Genomic DNA, 16,265 nt, shown 5'->3' on the forward strand with positions numbered 1-16,265 from the left:
TTGTAAAATAGGCAACAAGTCCACACAACCCACCCTTGGATGTTGTGTTAGAATGACCAGTTACCAAAGAAGTTTCTAAATGCTTAGTTTTCGATTTCTGATCTTTTTCTCTTCACAGATCAGTAAACGACGGGCAGACACAGAGTGGCGCACGGACCTCACCATGAGCCTCGTGGCTTTAGACATTGATCACACTGATGTTATTAGATGGCATTAGAGTTCCAAACCCATCGCGCCTTCTCGGGTGTTCAACTGCCAAACTCTGTTTCCTGCTGCAAGACCAACGGCAATGAGGCAAAGTACAGAAACTTCAAAGAGTGACCCCATGCTTGTGTGTGTGAGTTTAACACACTTTGATGTCTACAACCAAAAAGGAGGAGGAAAGAATAATATCCCAGGGGTATTTATACTAATATTCAAAGCATCTGAGGGTTTTCAGCAAGCTGGGGGCATGGGGTAGGGTAGGGTGGGAGGGGGGCAGAAGGATCTTGTCCCAAAACACATTTTAGAAATTCTTAAGATACTACAATTTGGTGGGGAGGGAAAAAAACCCTAAATTTTCTAAAACAGATGCTTTAATTAAGACGTCTCCTCTTAATATCCGCTAGCAATACAAGTAACAAGAATGGCCTAATCATTCCCGCTGCGGCAGGAGCAGTGCCTGCAAGCCCGAGATCCTGTAATTACACATTAGGTCGAACGTGTCTTACAAGGTCTTTGCGGTACACTCAGGATGAGGGCGTCTGGGGCTCTGCCAGTTACAGGGCTCTGCTGGCAGGAGGACAAGTCACGTGTAGCTCAGAGGCGGGGAATTTTTCTTGCAGGATCCTAGGACCTATGTCCCAGCAGGGCTTCTCCACAGTCAAGACCACTGTGAACTCTGGGCAGCCCTCTCTCCCAGGGGTCTTCATCTTAGAACCAATCATTGGTACCACCAAGGAAGGGACATGCTGCCAGAGGGTGTGGCCAGCCTGTCCCAGCCCATACCTGCTGGGCCACACCCTCAGTGTCAGGAGAACTGCTTCCCACACAACTGTCACCACAACTGTCACCCTTATTCACACCCCTACCGCCTGGACTTTTTTCCTTACCGTTGCAACGGTAACCCTCTTTCACCCACCCAATCACAACAGTCTCTTCTTACTCATGGGGGATACATCTCCAGACGCCCAGGGAATGTCTGAAACTCTAGACAGCACCAACCCCTATGTATACCATGTGTCTTCCCAAATACACACACACCCAGGGTCAAGGTGAGTTTATAAATCAGGCACAGTGAGAGATTCACCACAAATAAAAACAAAATAGAACCATTATAACAAAATGCCACGATTTTTAAAAAAAAAGCTCATGGATTGTTTATTTCTGAAATATTCCATTTAGTATTTTTGGACTGCAGTTGACCACCAGAAACTAAAACGGCAGAAAGAGAAACTGCGAGAAGGGGGACTACAGTCTTGTGTTTTATCCTGATGCTCTCCTTATCTGTCATCATGACCTGTTCAGCCACTTTTAGAAATGAGGTGTGACATAAACAAGCACACATTCCGATAAGAATCCCAGTTCTACTGGTTAGACCCCTGGATAACTAAATCCCTGCCCTTAACTACCTCTTTAACCCCGGACAAGTTTAGGAGATGGGGGAAGAGGGCCATCATAGGTGGAAAACAATCCTGGCTTGGATCATGGGTCTCCCTTCCCAATCCTCCACTTCCTACTCTGTAAAATGGGGCTAAGGTTTGCTGTGAAGAGCCACCTGGATGTCTGTCAAGCATCTGGCCTGTTGCAGGTGCTCAACAAGATGCAGTTAGGACCCCAGAGTGCACCCTGCCCGGTGAAGCCTGAGTTAAATCCATCCATTCATCCCCCAAGCATTTACGGAATGTTTGGGGTGGGGCAGAGCCTGACTGGATACTACAAATATGACTGAGGTTTTTGGCCATGGACAAGACAAACAATAAACAGAAAAACAAGTCATTGGAGATAGTGAGAATAGCTGCAAAGATGAAGCAGGATGGAGAAATATAGGTTTTGTGCTACTTTCATGTGGGATTAAGAAAGCCCCTCTGAGGTGACTTTGAGCCAAAGGTGGCTCACAAGAATGCTAATCCTGAAGCTTCCCATCCACGTCGCTGAAGCACAACAGGGCAGGAAGGACATGAGAGGAAACAGGATCAGAGCCACTGGTATCCCAAGTGACAAGTCCCAGTCCCGCTCTGCTGTGACTTCTGGCAAGCACTTCATTCACCTTGAGGTGTCAGTCACCTCCCACAGTAATTTTTAAACATGGTTTCAAACATCCATGGTAAGGTGGTGTCTGACCCTTCTTCAAGCAGTTTTCTGATTGCTCCAGCCAAGAAGGTTCAACAAAAAGCCATGCTGTGAGGTGAATTTTGAGGATAAACCCTAAAAGGCCTTCATGAAGTTTCTGCCTGGTTCTCTCCAGAGCCTTAAGCCCACCTGCACCGAGACTGCCATTCTGGAAAAGCCACACACAGGTATCCGTGGCAATGGAGGCCCTACCTAACTCCCAGCTGAGCGCCAGTATCACCAGCTTCACAGGAGCAAGCTATCTTGGACATCTAGCTCTGTCCAGCTTTCAGATGTCCACAACCCTCATCAACATTTGATGGCAACTACCCACAGCCCCAAGCAAGAATTGCCTAAGCCCTAAATGAACTCCTGATTCATAAAATTGTGAGCCAAATAAAATGACAATTGTTTTACCCAAGTTCACAGTGTGTGTGGGGGGGTGTCCTACAGTTATAGAAATGGGTGCACCTGTCTCTCTGCCTCCCTATCTCAAAACCCTCCCTTATTCACACCCCTACCGCCTGGACTTTCTGTTCCTCAAATATACTAAATGGTCCCTGCCTCAGGGCTTCCAGCACTTGTTTTCTCTCCCTGGAAATCCCCCCACCCTGTGGAATTTCCAATGGAGCCAAGCCTATCTCCTTATCACACAGGTGTCAGGTCAAAGGGACACCCTCAGAGTTCTTCAGCATCACCTCATCTAGATTAGATTCCCAGCCACCACCGTAATCACATGCCATGTTTTCCTTTCAGCGCTCACCACCAGACACCTGATGTTTTTGCTTGTGTTCACTAACCATGGCCTCTGCCTGTGTATAAAGTCCGTGAAAGGAGGTCCTTAACTGTTCTGGTCACCTGCCCCTTGCATAATACCTAGTACCTAGTAAGCAAGAGTATGTGTTTATACAATGAAAGCATACCCAAGAAACGCAACAGTCGTTTTATTGGAGAAGAAGAAGCAGAGGCACTCGTGTCAGAGACAACAGCAAGGAGAAGCACCGAGAGTGGTGTGTTCCAGGTAAGGAACTAGCAGGGTTGAAACGGGATGGGACAGGAGGCTGGGTTGTGGGGCTGCCGCAGGCCACGGGCAGGACCAGGACGCGGAAGCCTCTTAGATCACAGAAGGGATATACATCATGCTTTCCCCCGATGTGACGATGTGACGGGGCACACACGTGATCGGATTTGCGTCGCTGTGGTTAAAACACACAAAACACAGAACCCCCCTCCTGAACCATTTTTAAATGGACAGTCCAGTGACATTAAGCACGTTCACATGGTTGGGCCATCACCACCATCCAGTCATAGTTCATTTTCTCAAACGGAAACCCTATCCCCATTAAACACTAACTCCCTCTCCGCCTCCCACCAACATTCTACTTTCTCGGGGACTGTGACTACTCCAGGGACCCGGGACAAGCGGCTGGCACAGCGCGCGTCCTCTGGTGACTGGCTGATTTCCCTCACACAACGTCCTCAGGAGTCATCAAGCGCAGCAAGTGTCCGAACCTACTTCCTCTTTCCCAATAAAACACGCATGACATAAGCCGAATTTTAGCGCTTCCCAAGGAGAAATCACTCCAGGCGTGCGTGAATTCCACACGTGGACTGGTTAGCTGCCAGGCGCCACGTGCCCACTAGAGCAACCGAGCCCGAGCAGGACAGCTGGGCGGGGAGCTGCTCTAGTGCGGGGAGCACCCAACCTTCACGACCAACCCTCTGGGCCCCAAAGCTCAGAGCGACCCCGCGCAGACCAGGGACCAGCACCCGCTAAACACCAGCGAAGGAAGAAGCAGACCAGCGAGTCCACTCCCCTCGGCTCCTCCCCTCCTTAGCCCCGCCCTCGCCCCGCCCACTGCGCACGCGCGGAAGGAGCCGCGCTGCGCGGCCACAGGGCACATGCGCAGAAGGTACACCCGCTCGGAAGGCTCCGCTCCCCCGGGTGCGAATCCGCCCATCCGGGGTTTCCGCCCTGCCGACAGCTCTGTTTATAAACACACCGCGCGACCGCCGGTGAGGGGTAACCCTAAAGGCGGTAGGGTCGGAGGTTAGAGGTCATTAGGCCCGGAGGAGCCAGCACAGGGGCCGGCCCCGCCACCCTGGCGGGCTGAAGACTGAGCAACGTGGCCGGCCGGCAGCCTTGCTGCGGCCCGGGGCTGCCGGCGCCACGTGGTGCGCACGTGGTCCGCTGGTGCGGCCGTCCCCTCCCCCATGGCATCTCCGCAGCGCCCCCTGGTGGCAACGTACTCGCTGCGCCTGCGCAGAACGCGGCGCGAAGCACCTTCCGGGTCGGGCCGTCCCAGTGTGCGCCGTTGCCGCCGCGCGGAGGCGGGACCACGATCACGTGCGCGAGCTGTGCTGCGGCGGGTGTTCTGCCTGCCAGGGTTGCAGAGCCGCAGTGTACACCTGCAAATGTGCTCTGCGTGTCTTGACCCCAGGTGCTTGCAGGTGACCGGTCCCTGCCCGCGGCCTCGCGTGCATGTTGCATGTTTAATAAGTGGGGAGCGTGCGGCGGAACAAATGAGCTGCTCAATATTCCAGGATATAAGGTCACCCGCTCTTGCAGATCCTCCCCATGCGGTGCTACATGAACCGCACTGGGCGTTTGCTAAGCTGTTAGTCAGTGGTAGTTCCTATTATGGTTACTGATTTTTTTTTTTTAATTTAACGTTATACCTTGTGGAGGTCTAAAGATTTGGAGGTTTTTAAAGGCTTACAGATTTAAAAACAAGAAAACCAATGTCTCCCTGATTTTCTGACATTTGTGGTAAAGGCTCAGAATTTCAGTGCCAAGGCTGTTTGCTCTGTAAAATTAGGATCCCTCAGTTTATCCGTTACAGCAATGTCTTTTACATAAAGTACTATGTGGCCTCTTTGAGGCTCCTGGGTCACATCAAAGTAAGAGGAAAATCCCAAAACGGTTAAGTTACAGAACGCCAGTAAGTACTTAAAACTAAAGGTTAGGTTGATGGGATGTCTTTAACAGCCCAGTGGTCAAAGTGTGCCTGCGTACCTACATAGATTAATTATAAACTTTATGTTCATGAAGCGCAAGTAGCACATCTACAAATAGTGATAAACGATATTCTTCATTATTGAACCTAGGGCCTTATGCATGCAAGGCAAGCACTCTACCAACTGAGCTATATCCTCAGCCCAATATTCTTTCTTTTTTTTTTTTTTTAAGAGAGAGAATTTTTAATATTTATTTTTTAGTTTTCGGCGGACACATCTTTGTATGTGGTGCTGAGGATCGAACCCCGGCGGCTCGCCTGCCAGGCAAGCGCACTACCGCTTGAGCCACATCCCCAGCCCCCAATATTCTTTATTATTAATTCCATAGAGCCAACTGATTGTCACAGAATGTTTTTGCTTAGTTTGGCTAAACTCTCCCGTCCATAGCTGACCTGTGGTTGAAACTGAATCAAATTTGTTAAACTGTGTTGCCTCCCAACCCCAATATTTTCCCAGTAGAGTTATTACTCAATGCAATATGTGATATGGATATTGGTCAATATTCTTACATTAACGAGTGTGCTTCCATGATGTGACCAACAACTTGGCTGTATTGGATCATTAATTTCCTATACTGGATGAATAGTTCCTCAATATTTCCTGCTATTCAACAATATCATAGCCATACACATTACACAATTTTAACCTTAACTGTTTTGTTGACATACTTTCTTCTACACTAAGGGTTGACAAATATGTCCTACAAATAGATTGTAAATTCAGTCATTTTCCACATAATGATGGTTCAGTCAATGCCAGGCCACACGTACAACTTATATCACCTAGTGACATTGTAGCGTCTCAGTTTGTCTAAGAATACTCTGATGTCCATGCAACAACAAAATTGCAAATATTGGAAGTGATGAGTTTAGGGGGCCTTGTTTTTCATGGAATTGATTTCACTGTAAAGTTAATGGTGGATGTTTAGACCGCTGTGGTGACCCGTACCTGTAATTCCAAAGACTCAGGAGGCTGAGGTAGGAGAATTGCAAGTTAGAGACTAGCCTGGGCAACTTATCAGAGACCCTGTCTCAAAAAAAAAAAAAATCAGTATTAGGGATTAAACCCAGGGGCACTCTACCACTGAGCTATATCCCCAGCTGTTTTTATTTCCGTTTTTTTATTCTGAGAGGAGGTCTTGCTAAGTTTCCTAGGCAGGTCTCAAATTTCCAATCCTCCTGCCCTACAGCCTAAATAGCTGGGATTATAGGCATGGGCCACCATGCCAGCTCAAAATTAAAAAAATAAAATAAATAAAGGCCTGGGGGTTTACCTCAGTGATAAAATGCCCCTGAGTTCAGTCCCAGTACTGTAATAATAATAATAATAACAACAACAACAGCTATACCAACAATAATAATGGCTGTGTTTAACAGCTCACAGAATTCCGGCAGATTTATCAGCTGGTTTGCTGAGCCAGTACAGGTCTCACCTCTAAGCAGAAACAGGCTTCTGGGGTGGAGACAATGCTCTGTTCTTAGCCTGGGGTAAACTGAGACATACCCTAAAGTGACCCTGCTGAGTCACATCCGTTACCATCCCTTGACCTGAGTGTGGGCTGAGCCCGTGAGTTCTTGTAACCAGTAGAAAATGAAGAAGGGGAGGGGGTGTCATAGCCTTGATCAGGTTGCTTTGTGAATTCAGGTTGCTGAATGACCAGCATTTTCCTTCCCGTGATTGGTAGAGGCTCCCTTGGTCACTTTCGTAATGATTTGGCCACATTCGTAGTGGCCCTAGACACTGCCCCATCCTTGAAGTAGCAGAATGTGTCTTCATGCATAGGCGTAGCCTCTCACAGCCCCAGGGGTCAAATTACTTCACCTGTCCTTGTAACCCGGCCCCTCTTGACCTTTTTTGGATGGGATTTTCCAAAGAATGAGGGTCCCCCCAATAAAAGTTCACTTCCAACCAACTGTGCTGGCTCTCTCAACTCGCTCTCCCATTTGGGGGGGGGGCTTGGGGCAGACAGCGGAGGAGCCGTCCTGGAGCTTGATTTAAAGGTAAATTGTGTGTCTGTGTTTTATTTGGCATCCTAGGAAATTCACCAGAGCGACCTTTAGTTCAGCCGCCCGCGCTGGTCAGGGGCTGCATTGCTTTATGGGGAAAGGGTGGGTTTTACTCCTGTCCCCTTCATAATCACAGGATGTCAGTGAGACCCTGCCTTGGCCAACTACAAGCAGTCGCTCCTGCTGGCCTTGCAGAAGCAAACAGCATGATGTGGCTGGCCCCTGTGTGACTGGAGACCACAGGCAGTCTCCAGAACCTGAAGGGAGCGTCCAGCCAATGGCAGGAGGAAGCCAGCGACTTAGTCACAGGACCATAAGGAAACATCTTTCCAAGATGAGAGAGCTTGTAGGGTTCATGTCTGGTCTCCTGAGGATCACACAGCCCGAACGACCTCCGCATGGTAGCTATGTGCAACCTGAGCAGGGGATCCCAGCTAAGTCGTGCCAGATACCTACCCTCTGGGAACAGAGAGTGATGTGTGCTAGTTTAAGCTGCTCAGTTTGCAGTAACATTTGTTACACATCAATAGAAAATTAATTCATGATCATTTACCAAACGCATGCTCCTTTCTCTGTGTGGTCTACATTTCTCAATTTTTAAAGGTTGGGGGGGAAAAAAACCATGAACATTAAACAATAACAAGGGTGGAAGAGCCAGGTGGCATGGCGCACACCTGTAATTCCAGTGGCTCAGGAGGCTGAGGCAGGAGGACAGAGAGTTCAGTCAGTCTTGGCAACTTAGCAAGACCTAAGCAACTCAGTAAGACTCTGTCTCTGAATAAAATACAAAAAGGGCTGGGGATGTGGCTCAGTGGTTGAGTGCCCCTGAGTTCAATCCCGATACTGGTGGGGGAGGGTGGAAAGTAACTCCCAAGATGTCGGCAAGAACATCCCTTGCAAGGCCTGACTCGGGAATCAGGAAACCCTGGTAGGTTCTGTGGGCTTGCTCTCCCACCTCCTGGCCTCGAGGCTGACTTGGCTGCTGGGGTTGCCAGGTCCTTGTGCCGGTCTCTACCTCAGCCCTGATGCTTCCATCCCACCCATGTGTCTCCAGGAGCTATGTTTGCTCATCTTTAAGACGGAGATGACAGCAGTACCTGTCTAATGGGACAGCTGTCAGGATTCAGTGAGCCATCCATTTTCAGTAGACCAGGATAAGTGGCCAGCGTCTCTTGTGGCCCTCACCTGACAGGGAGCCACAGAGGGGCCAGAGGACTGACTCCAGTCCCAGGTGGGCCCACATAGTTCTACACTGTGGAATGGGACCCATCCCCTTCCCAGTGGGGCAGTCAGGTCCCTAAGTATGTCATTGTCCACCATTCCCTGAGCTGTTTGGGAGGGTTAGGTATGCACTTCTCAGGGGTGTATGGGGGAGATTCTTTTAGAAGGTAGGAGGCATCTTAGAAGATGCAGCGATGGAAGGAGAGGGCCTTTTCTCTCCAGATGCGACTGGAGAGGGTGAGTTGTGGGTGGCCCGGCATGATGCATCCCCAGTTACATGAACCTACATAGTTCAGTATCATTTAGGCCATTTTTGAGTTGATTTTCTGGTACTGGATTACAGGATCCCATTCAACTCTCCCTCTGATGTGACCAGACCCACTTTCTAAGTCCCACATTCAGCCTCAAGGACACATGCAGCCCAGGCCTGCTGACCAGTGTGTCTCTTTCTGATTAACTGCACTGCACCCCAGACTTCCACTAATGTTCAAAGCTTGCCCCCACTTCTTTTTTTTTTTTGGTACTGGGGATTGAACTCAGGGCCACTTGACCACTGAGCCACATCCCCAGCCCTATTTTGTATTTTAATCCAGAGACAGGGTCTCACTGAGTTGCTCAGTGCCTCACCCTTTGCTGAGGCTGGCCTTGAACTCGTGATTCTCCCGTCTTAGCCTCCAGAACCTCAGGGATTACAGACGTGCACCACCACGCCTGGCTGCCCCCACTTCTGTTGTGATATTAGATGGCCCACCTCGCCTGCCCATGGGTTAGTCAGAGCTGGGACCCTCTTGCCAGGCCCGCCCCTCCTCCCCATCACAGAGGCCCAGGACTCAGCCATCCTTGAAGCCTCCACTGAGGAGCACCCCCTCCCCCTTCCCCAGGCCCTGCACATGTGCCCCGCCCGGTCTGCAGGATTGCACAAAAGAAACCAAGATGTCCTGGGCCCCAGCTCCAGCCCCAAGCGCTTTGCCAAGGAGATGGGCTTGGCTTGCCGAGTGTTCAGGAGGACGGATCTTCCCAGGCTGCCCAGGTCGTGAGGTTGTCCTGGCAAAGGCGGAACAGCCAGAGTGAGGACGGGGTGGCAGGGCAGCAGCCCTCGGAGGCTTTATCCCGGCTTTCTGCGAAACAAAGGCCCCACTGGCCCCGGGAGCTCCCGCTGCGGCGCTATTGAAATCTCGAGGTGGCTCTCTATTAATCACTCCCCTTGGTGCCTCAGAGGCCAGAAAAGGAGTCAAACAAAACCTCTTTTCTAAGCAGGAAGAGCTGTGCAAAAGCCCAAGCAGAAAGATTCCCCCAGCCCTGACAAGCTGCCTGGGCCTCCCACACTCACACACAACAGGGAGAGCTGGCCACGCAGAGGGGCCTCGAACGTGACCAGGGCTGCAGCAGGGCTGCAGCGTGCTCCCAGAGGCACGGTGCAGGAAGCAGGGTTGGGGGGCCAGGGGTCTCGCCTTCCAGCAGCTGCTGCCATGTTTTAGTTCAGAAACCAAAAAGACCCAGTTGAATTTTATTTTTTTTTTTTGTTAGACATATGCTGGGAACATGGGAAAGAAGAGAAAGCTCCATTTCCTTTCCCCCTTAGATGTAATTTCAAGTCACAGCTTCTTTGTATCCCTCTTCTGATGTTGCTGTTCTTTATTAACCAGTAGTAAATACTGCATTATTCATTAATCTCTAAATATGAAGTTTGGCTTCTATTTTCAAACCAAAGACCCAGGCCAACATGCCAAGCAATCATTTCCCCAGACAAGTCCTTATCACCCAAGGCCCAAGCCTGTTATCTGTGGGCAGGCGCTTGGTTTGTCCTGTTGTGGAGCAATGGCTGTCTTTTTATCCAGATACCATGGCGGCTATCAAGCACAGACATGACCGACCCAGATTTGCATGCCTCAGAGTAGAAGCATATTCTTTTTCATATAAATGTTAAAAGAAGGGGGGGGGGCGGAGCTGGCTTAAAGAGTCACCAAGTGACATACATTCACAGTTGAGGGCAGAGGTCTGTCCAAAACAAGAGCATACCATCAGCTCAGAAAATTAGCATGGAAAATCAGATGATTGAAGATAGAGCAGTTCATTGACCCTGCGAGGTAGGGGTGTACTTCAAAGTATGGGTTTGGGTGTGGCTGGGCTGCAGCAGTGATCTTGTGAATCTGAAAAAGAACTGGTCCAGACAACAGGAAGGATAGGCCACAAGGAACAAAAGAGTCTGTCCTGCAAGAAGAGATTGTAAGCCAGTGACGTGTGTGGTGGCATTGTTTTCAATGACAGCATAATGTCCACTGGCACATAATATGCATTTGGGAATTATTGACATCTATGTGGTAGCGAGTCCTTCTCTTCCTTGTGGTAAAATCGTACATCCCCCATCTTTTGCGTGAACTATTAACTTGCATGATTCACAGAAAGAGAGGGGACATGTTCAGTCTCATCCTCATGGATTGGCGGCCTGGCCATGCACCGTGACTAGGTCAGTGGACTGTGAGCACCGGCCCGGATACTGGGCTAGTTCCAAGCTGAGACCTAAGAAGTATAGCATGTTCCTCTTACACTTCTGCCATCCATGATAAGAACTTAGGGTGGGCAGCTACTATCCAAGGAGAATTGAGACTCATAGGAGAGACCTGATCCAAATCAGCAACCCAGAGCCAAGTCCAGCAGAACCTGGTAGAGCTAGAACCTAGCAGATCCCTGATGAAGAAATAAATGTTATAGTATAAACCACTAAGATCTGGGGGGAGTGGGCTATTTGTTTTGTGGCACCATGCAGCAGAAACTGACATAATATCTATCTACACCTCTCGCCCCACCTTCTCTCCAGCTCGGCAGAGGCTGTACCCAATTTTGCTCATTGTACATCCAGCTTCTTATACTTTTTCTGGCATGTAATAAGGGCTCAATAAAATCTTTTGACTAGATGAACAGATGAGTGATATCACAAAGGTCTGGCTCACATGATTATGGATCTGAGAAGTTCCACTGTCTGCTACCTGCAAACTAGAGGCCCAGGGACATCCACAGCGTGGGTCCAGTCTGAGTCCAAAGGTTGAGAATCAGGAGCACAGGATTTTCAAAGGCAAGCAAAGATGTCTGTCTCAGCTCAGAGAGAGCGTGTGCCAATGAGATTTTCCTCTGCATCTTTGTCCTATTGGGACTCTTAACAGATTGCATGATGTCTGTCCACTTTGATGCAGGTTGATATTTACTCAAGCCTACTGATTCAAGCCCTATCTCTTCCTGAGACACCCTCACAGATGCACCCAGAAATGATGTTTTACCAGCCATCTGGGCACTCCTTAGCTCAGGCTAGTTGACATAACTTTAACCATCCCAAGGTATGGATAATCTAGCCTGGCATGTGTCACTATCAAATAGCAGGGGAACATGCCAGTCAAATAATACTTTTGAAGCTGGGTGTGGTGGCACAATCCTGTAGTCCCAGAGGCTCAGGAGACCGAGGCAGGAGGATTGCAAGTTCAAAGTCAGCCTCAGCAATTTAGTGAGGGTCTAAGCAACTCAGCAAGACTGTCTCTCTATATAAAGTATAAAAAAGGCTGGGATGTGGCTCAGTGATTAAGTGCCCCTGGGTTCAATCCCCAGTACAAAAAAAAAAAAAAAAAAAACTTTTGAATTCAAAATTGTGTACACCTGGAGTCTCCTCTCCAGGGTGAGACTGAGACAAGAAGATCACATGAACCCAGGCTGAACAATAGAGTGAGATCCCCATATTTAAAAAAAAAAAAAAAAAACTTCTGCTATTATGAGATGATGCATGAGATTAGTTTTTATATATATATCTATTTTCCTAATTTTCTACAATGAACATATGTTGCAGTTCTAGCTGGGAGAAATGTAGTTTTTAAAATGAAATTTAACAGAAATGGGAACATCTCTCTAATTTTCTTTTCTTTCCATATGCTACCTTTTTTCCCAATGATTGACTTTTGTGGTCCATTTGAGTTCCTTTTGTTCAATTCTTGACAAGCTAGCTGTTGCTTGGTAACAATCATCTTTAATGAGGCCTTTATCTCATTGGTACACTTCAGTAAGACTGCATCACAGAGCAATCTGGTGTGAAATGATTTCAGACCAGGGCAATAACAAAAGTATCTGGCCTTCTGAATTACCACATGAGATGTGGCTATTGCTGCCGACTTCCCAAAACATTACATTTAATAAATGTACTAGAAAGAATAGCAGCTTGAAGATTCATGTTTGCCTTTATGCTCAGCTGTGATAATGTCTTCTTCCCTGTCTTGCTGCCATTCACCAGTGCCCTGCTGCAGCAGATACCTTTTGGATGCCTACCTAGGATTCCCCTCCCCACCCTCTCCTTTCCTGTCAAGAGGGTGCAGATTTTGACCAAATGTTCATTTTCCATCAACTTCAGGAGAATTGCACCCCAGCTCCTAGGAGCATCACAATGGAGCTAAGAAAAGTGTGGTGGTCTCCAACCCTTTGCCAGGCATCGGTGTGGGTCTAGGCGTTTGAGGCCATTCTGGATGAGGAGAGAAGACGTGTACTAAGGTGGGAAGCACCAAGAAAAGTATCTTTGTTCCTAAAAAGTATCTTTGTTCCTGAAACAAAAATGGTCTCTGGATCCTGGTTTTTGAAGATGGGAGGCATAAATCTCCCGTCGCCACCTCGAAATGATTAGACCTGGTACATCAAGGACAGAGGAGATGAAGGATGGGAAGAAGAAACTGGGTTCTGGATGACACCCCTTGAGTCAGTAATCCTGCCCAATTCAGGACTTCCCCATGTCCTGAGTTCTCATAACATAAGATCGTGAGATCCCTCATGTCCAAGCCATGGTGAGTTCCGTTTTCTGCCACTTGAAGTTAGAAGCCTTCTAACTGAGCCAGTACTTAAGTGTGTGCATGACACGAATCCCTTGAATCCCTCTACCTAGGGTGATCTGCCCACCCAGGACCCTCCCCCACGTGGTTTACACCTGTAGTCCTAGTATAACTGCAACAATGCCCCATTCCACCCCCCAAAGTATGCCAGCTCCAGATGATCCACTACATGGTCACCATTATGGACTGGGAGGTGCCCCACCCTCGAAATTCATGCACTGAAGGTCCTAACCCTCAGCATCTCAAAATGTGACCTAATTTGGAAATAGGATCATTGCAGATGTGATTATTTAAAATGGGGTCGGTCATCCTGGAGTAGGCTGGCTAATACTGTATGATAGGTGTCCCTATAAAAGGGAGAAGTTTGAAGATAGTCCTACACAGGGAGAAGGCTGTTTGAAGATGGAGCCATCAGAGACAAGAGAGAGACCTGCGACAGACATTTCCCTTGAAACTTCAGAGGGAGCAAGGCCCCACCTGCCTCTTGATCTTGGACTTCTGCCTCCAGAATGGTGAGAGAGTAGATTTTGGTTGTTTATGCCATCCATTTTATAGCCCCAGAAAACTTATACATAGGACAAAGACCTGTCTGAAAGAGGTCCTGACTCAGAGAACCTTGTAGGCAGGGAGCCACCCCTAATGTCTTCAGTGGATCTTGGCCACAAGGACAGGGGAAGAGCAGGAGGGTCTCATGGTCAGTTGCCGCAGGTGATTCTGAGAACACTGTCAGGGTTATGCTTTTCTATCAGCTCCGCCACCCTAGCAAACAAAGGGTACATGCCTGCATGGCTTCTGGCCACAGGTAAGCAGAGATGTTGGCCTCTAAGGGGGTCTTACAGGATGGCAGGATGTCAACAGGCAGGTGTGGTGTGTGGAGAGAGGGCATGAAATGCCCAGGGAAACATGAGCATTGGGCAAAATCAGACCCTGTACACTCATCCTGACTTTCAAGAAATAGCACAAGGGAACAATTCCACATGAGGCACCAGAAACACAGAAAAGGAGACAGGGCATCTGTATGTAGGCTCCACTAGGTGGAACTAAGCCCCCAAAAGCCTCCCAGACAAACACATTTGGCAGCACAGTGAAGGAGCAAGTTGCATGGAGCCTGCAGCTACAGCACAGCAGCATGCAATGTGCACCACCATCAGGTGTTCTGGGGACCCTGGATACTGGCTACTTTCACCTCTTTCCAGCTATTGGGTCCATAACAAACAACTGCCATTGGGTCCATAACAAAAACCAGCTAATGGTTTTAACAAGTTGCATCCCACTAACTGCTTTTCTGAAAGCATTACTTATTAAAGAGTGTGTAGGATAGGCCAGATGATAAGATTACTTCTTCGAGGGCAAACTTCATATACTCAGAATATTTTCACTCCTTTGGCCAAGCATTGCCACTTGCTATTGGGCAACTACAATACCCTATGCCATGCCTCATGCACTCTTCAGTTTTGAAGTCAGCAACTATCAAAGAATGCATTTCTACTCAAAATTTTACTGGAGATACTAGCCAGCACATTAAGATAAGAAAAACTAATTTAACATATAAGAGTTTAAAAATAAACTATTTGCAAATCATAAGGTTGGCTATAGAGAGAACTCAAAATTGTCAACAGATACATGATTACATTTAATTAGAGTTGAATAAGGTTGCTAAATTTGCAATCAACTATATTCTCATAAACCAACCACAAACAGAAAATGATATTTAAGAAAAGATACCACTGAAAGTAGCATGAAAAATCTGAACTGGGAATACATTTAAGAAAAGACCATCTCGGGGGAGGGGCTGAGGTTGTGGCTCAGCAGTAGAGCATTCACCTAACATGTGCAAGGTGCTGGGTTCGATCCCTGCCACCACATAAAAATAAAAACAAATAAAAATAAAGGTATGTGTCCAACTACAACTAAAAAAAAAAAAGAAAGAAAAGACCATCTCCACAGAGATATTACAAAATTTTATTGAGAGACTTTTAAAAGGACTAAAAAAGTGAGAAGATATGCCATTTTCCATGGATTAGAAAACTTCATACCATGAGGATGCCATTCTTCCCGTGTTGATTTATAGATTAGATGCAATCTTAATGAAAATCTCAACATTTTTAATAAGGAAATTGGCGAGCCGATTCTAAGACTCACATGGAAATACAAAGAGCAAAGAATAGCCAAGACAAACACAAAGAACAAAATGGATCTTCCTGAGTTATAATACTTCATCTAGGATGGTATTACATGAGATGCAAAAATCACTTCCAGGTGGCTTAAAGAACATGAAAGTAAAGCTACAAAGATTTCAACAGACATTTGTTAGTAAACATCTTCAATAAATTGGGGTAGAGAATATTTTCTTAAGTCATTAAAATCACTAGTCATAAAGGAAAATATGATAAATTTGACAAAAGTTTTTCATCAAAAAGAAAATGAGAATCACAGAATAGAATATATCCAAAATACACTACCCACAAGGACTAATTTTCCCACTCTTCCAAGAACTTCAAAGTAATAATAATAATTAAAAAAAAGACCCAATAGATAAATGGACCAGAGACTGGAATAAGCACTTTACAAAAGAGAAAATCCAAATGGCCAAATTGAATAGGTGTCGAACCTCATTAGACTCAGGCAAGTGCCTGTTAAAACTACAATGAACTATATTTATACCCTCCAGATGGCAAAGATGTAGAGCGATGAGAATTCTTACATGTTAGAGGTGGGAGTGTCGACTGGAACAACTTTGGAATACAGTTTGACATTTTCTAGAAAATTAGAACTTCATACATTGTATGACTCGGCAAACCTGCTCCTAGATATGTGACTTAGAGAAGTGGTTCTTCTGTGTCCATATACAAAT

General features: G+C 47.2%; 1 protein-coding gene across 1 annotated transcript in view; it reads left to right on the forward strand.

Annotated features, from left to right (window-relative positions):
• Positions 1-4,524: 4,524 nt before the first annotated feature.
• Foxk1 (forkhead box K1) overlaps positions 4,525-16,265 on the forward strand; it is a 90,866-nt gene continuing 79,125 nt past the window's right edge. The window contains exon 1 of the mRNA XM_048785179.1: positions 4,525-4,713. Coding sequence (XP_048641136.1) covers positions 4,525-4,713 — 189 coding nt within the window. The remainder of the gene's footprint in view (positions 4,714-16,265) is intronic.

This window comes from Marmota marmota, unplaced genomic scaffold (genome assembly GCF_001458135.2).
Source record: "Marmota marmota marmota unplaced genomic scaffold, marMar, whole genome shotgun sequence".
NCBI lineage: Eukaryota > Metazoa > Chordata > Mammalia > Rodentia > Sciuridae > Marmota > Marmota marmota.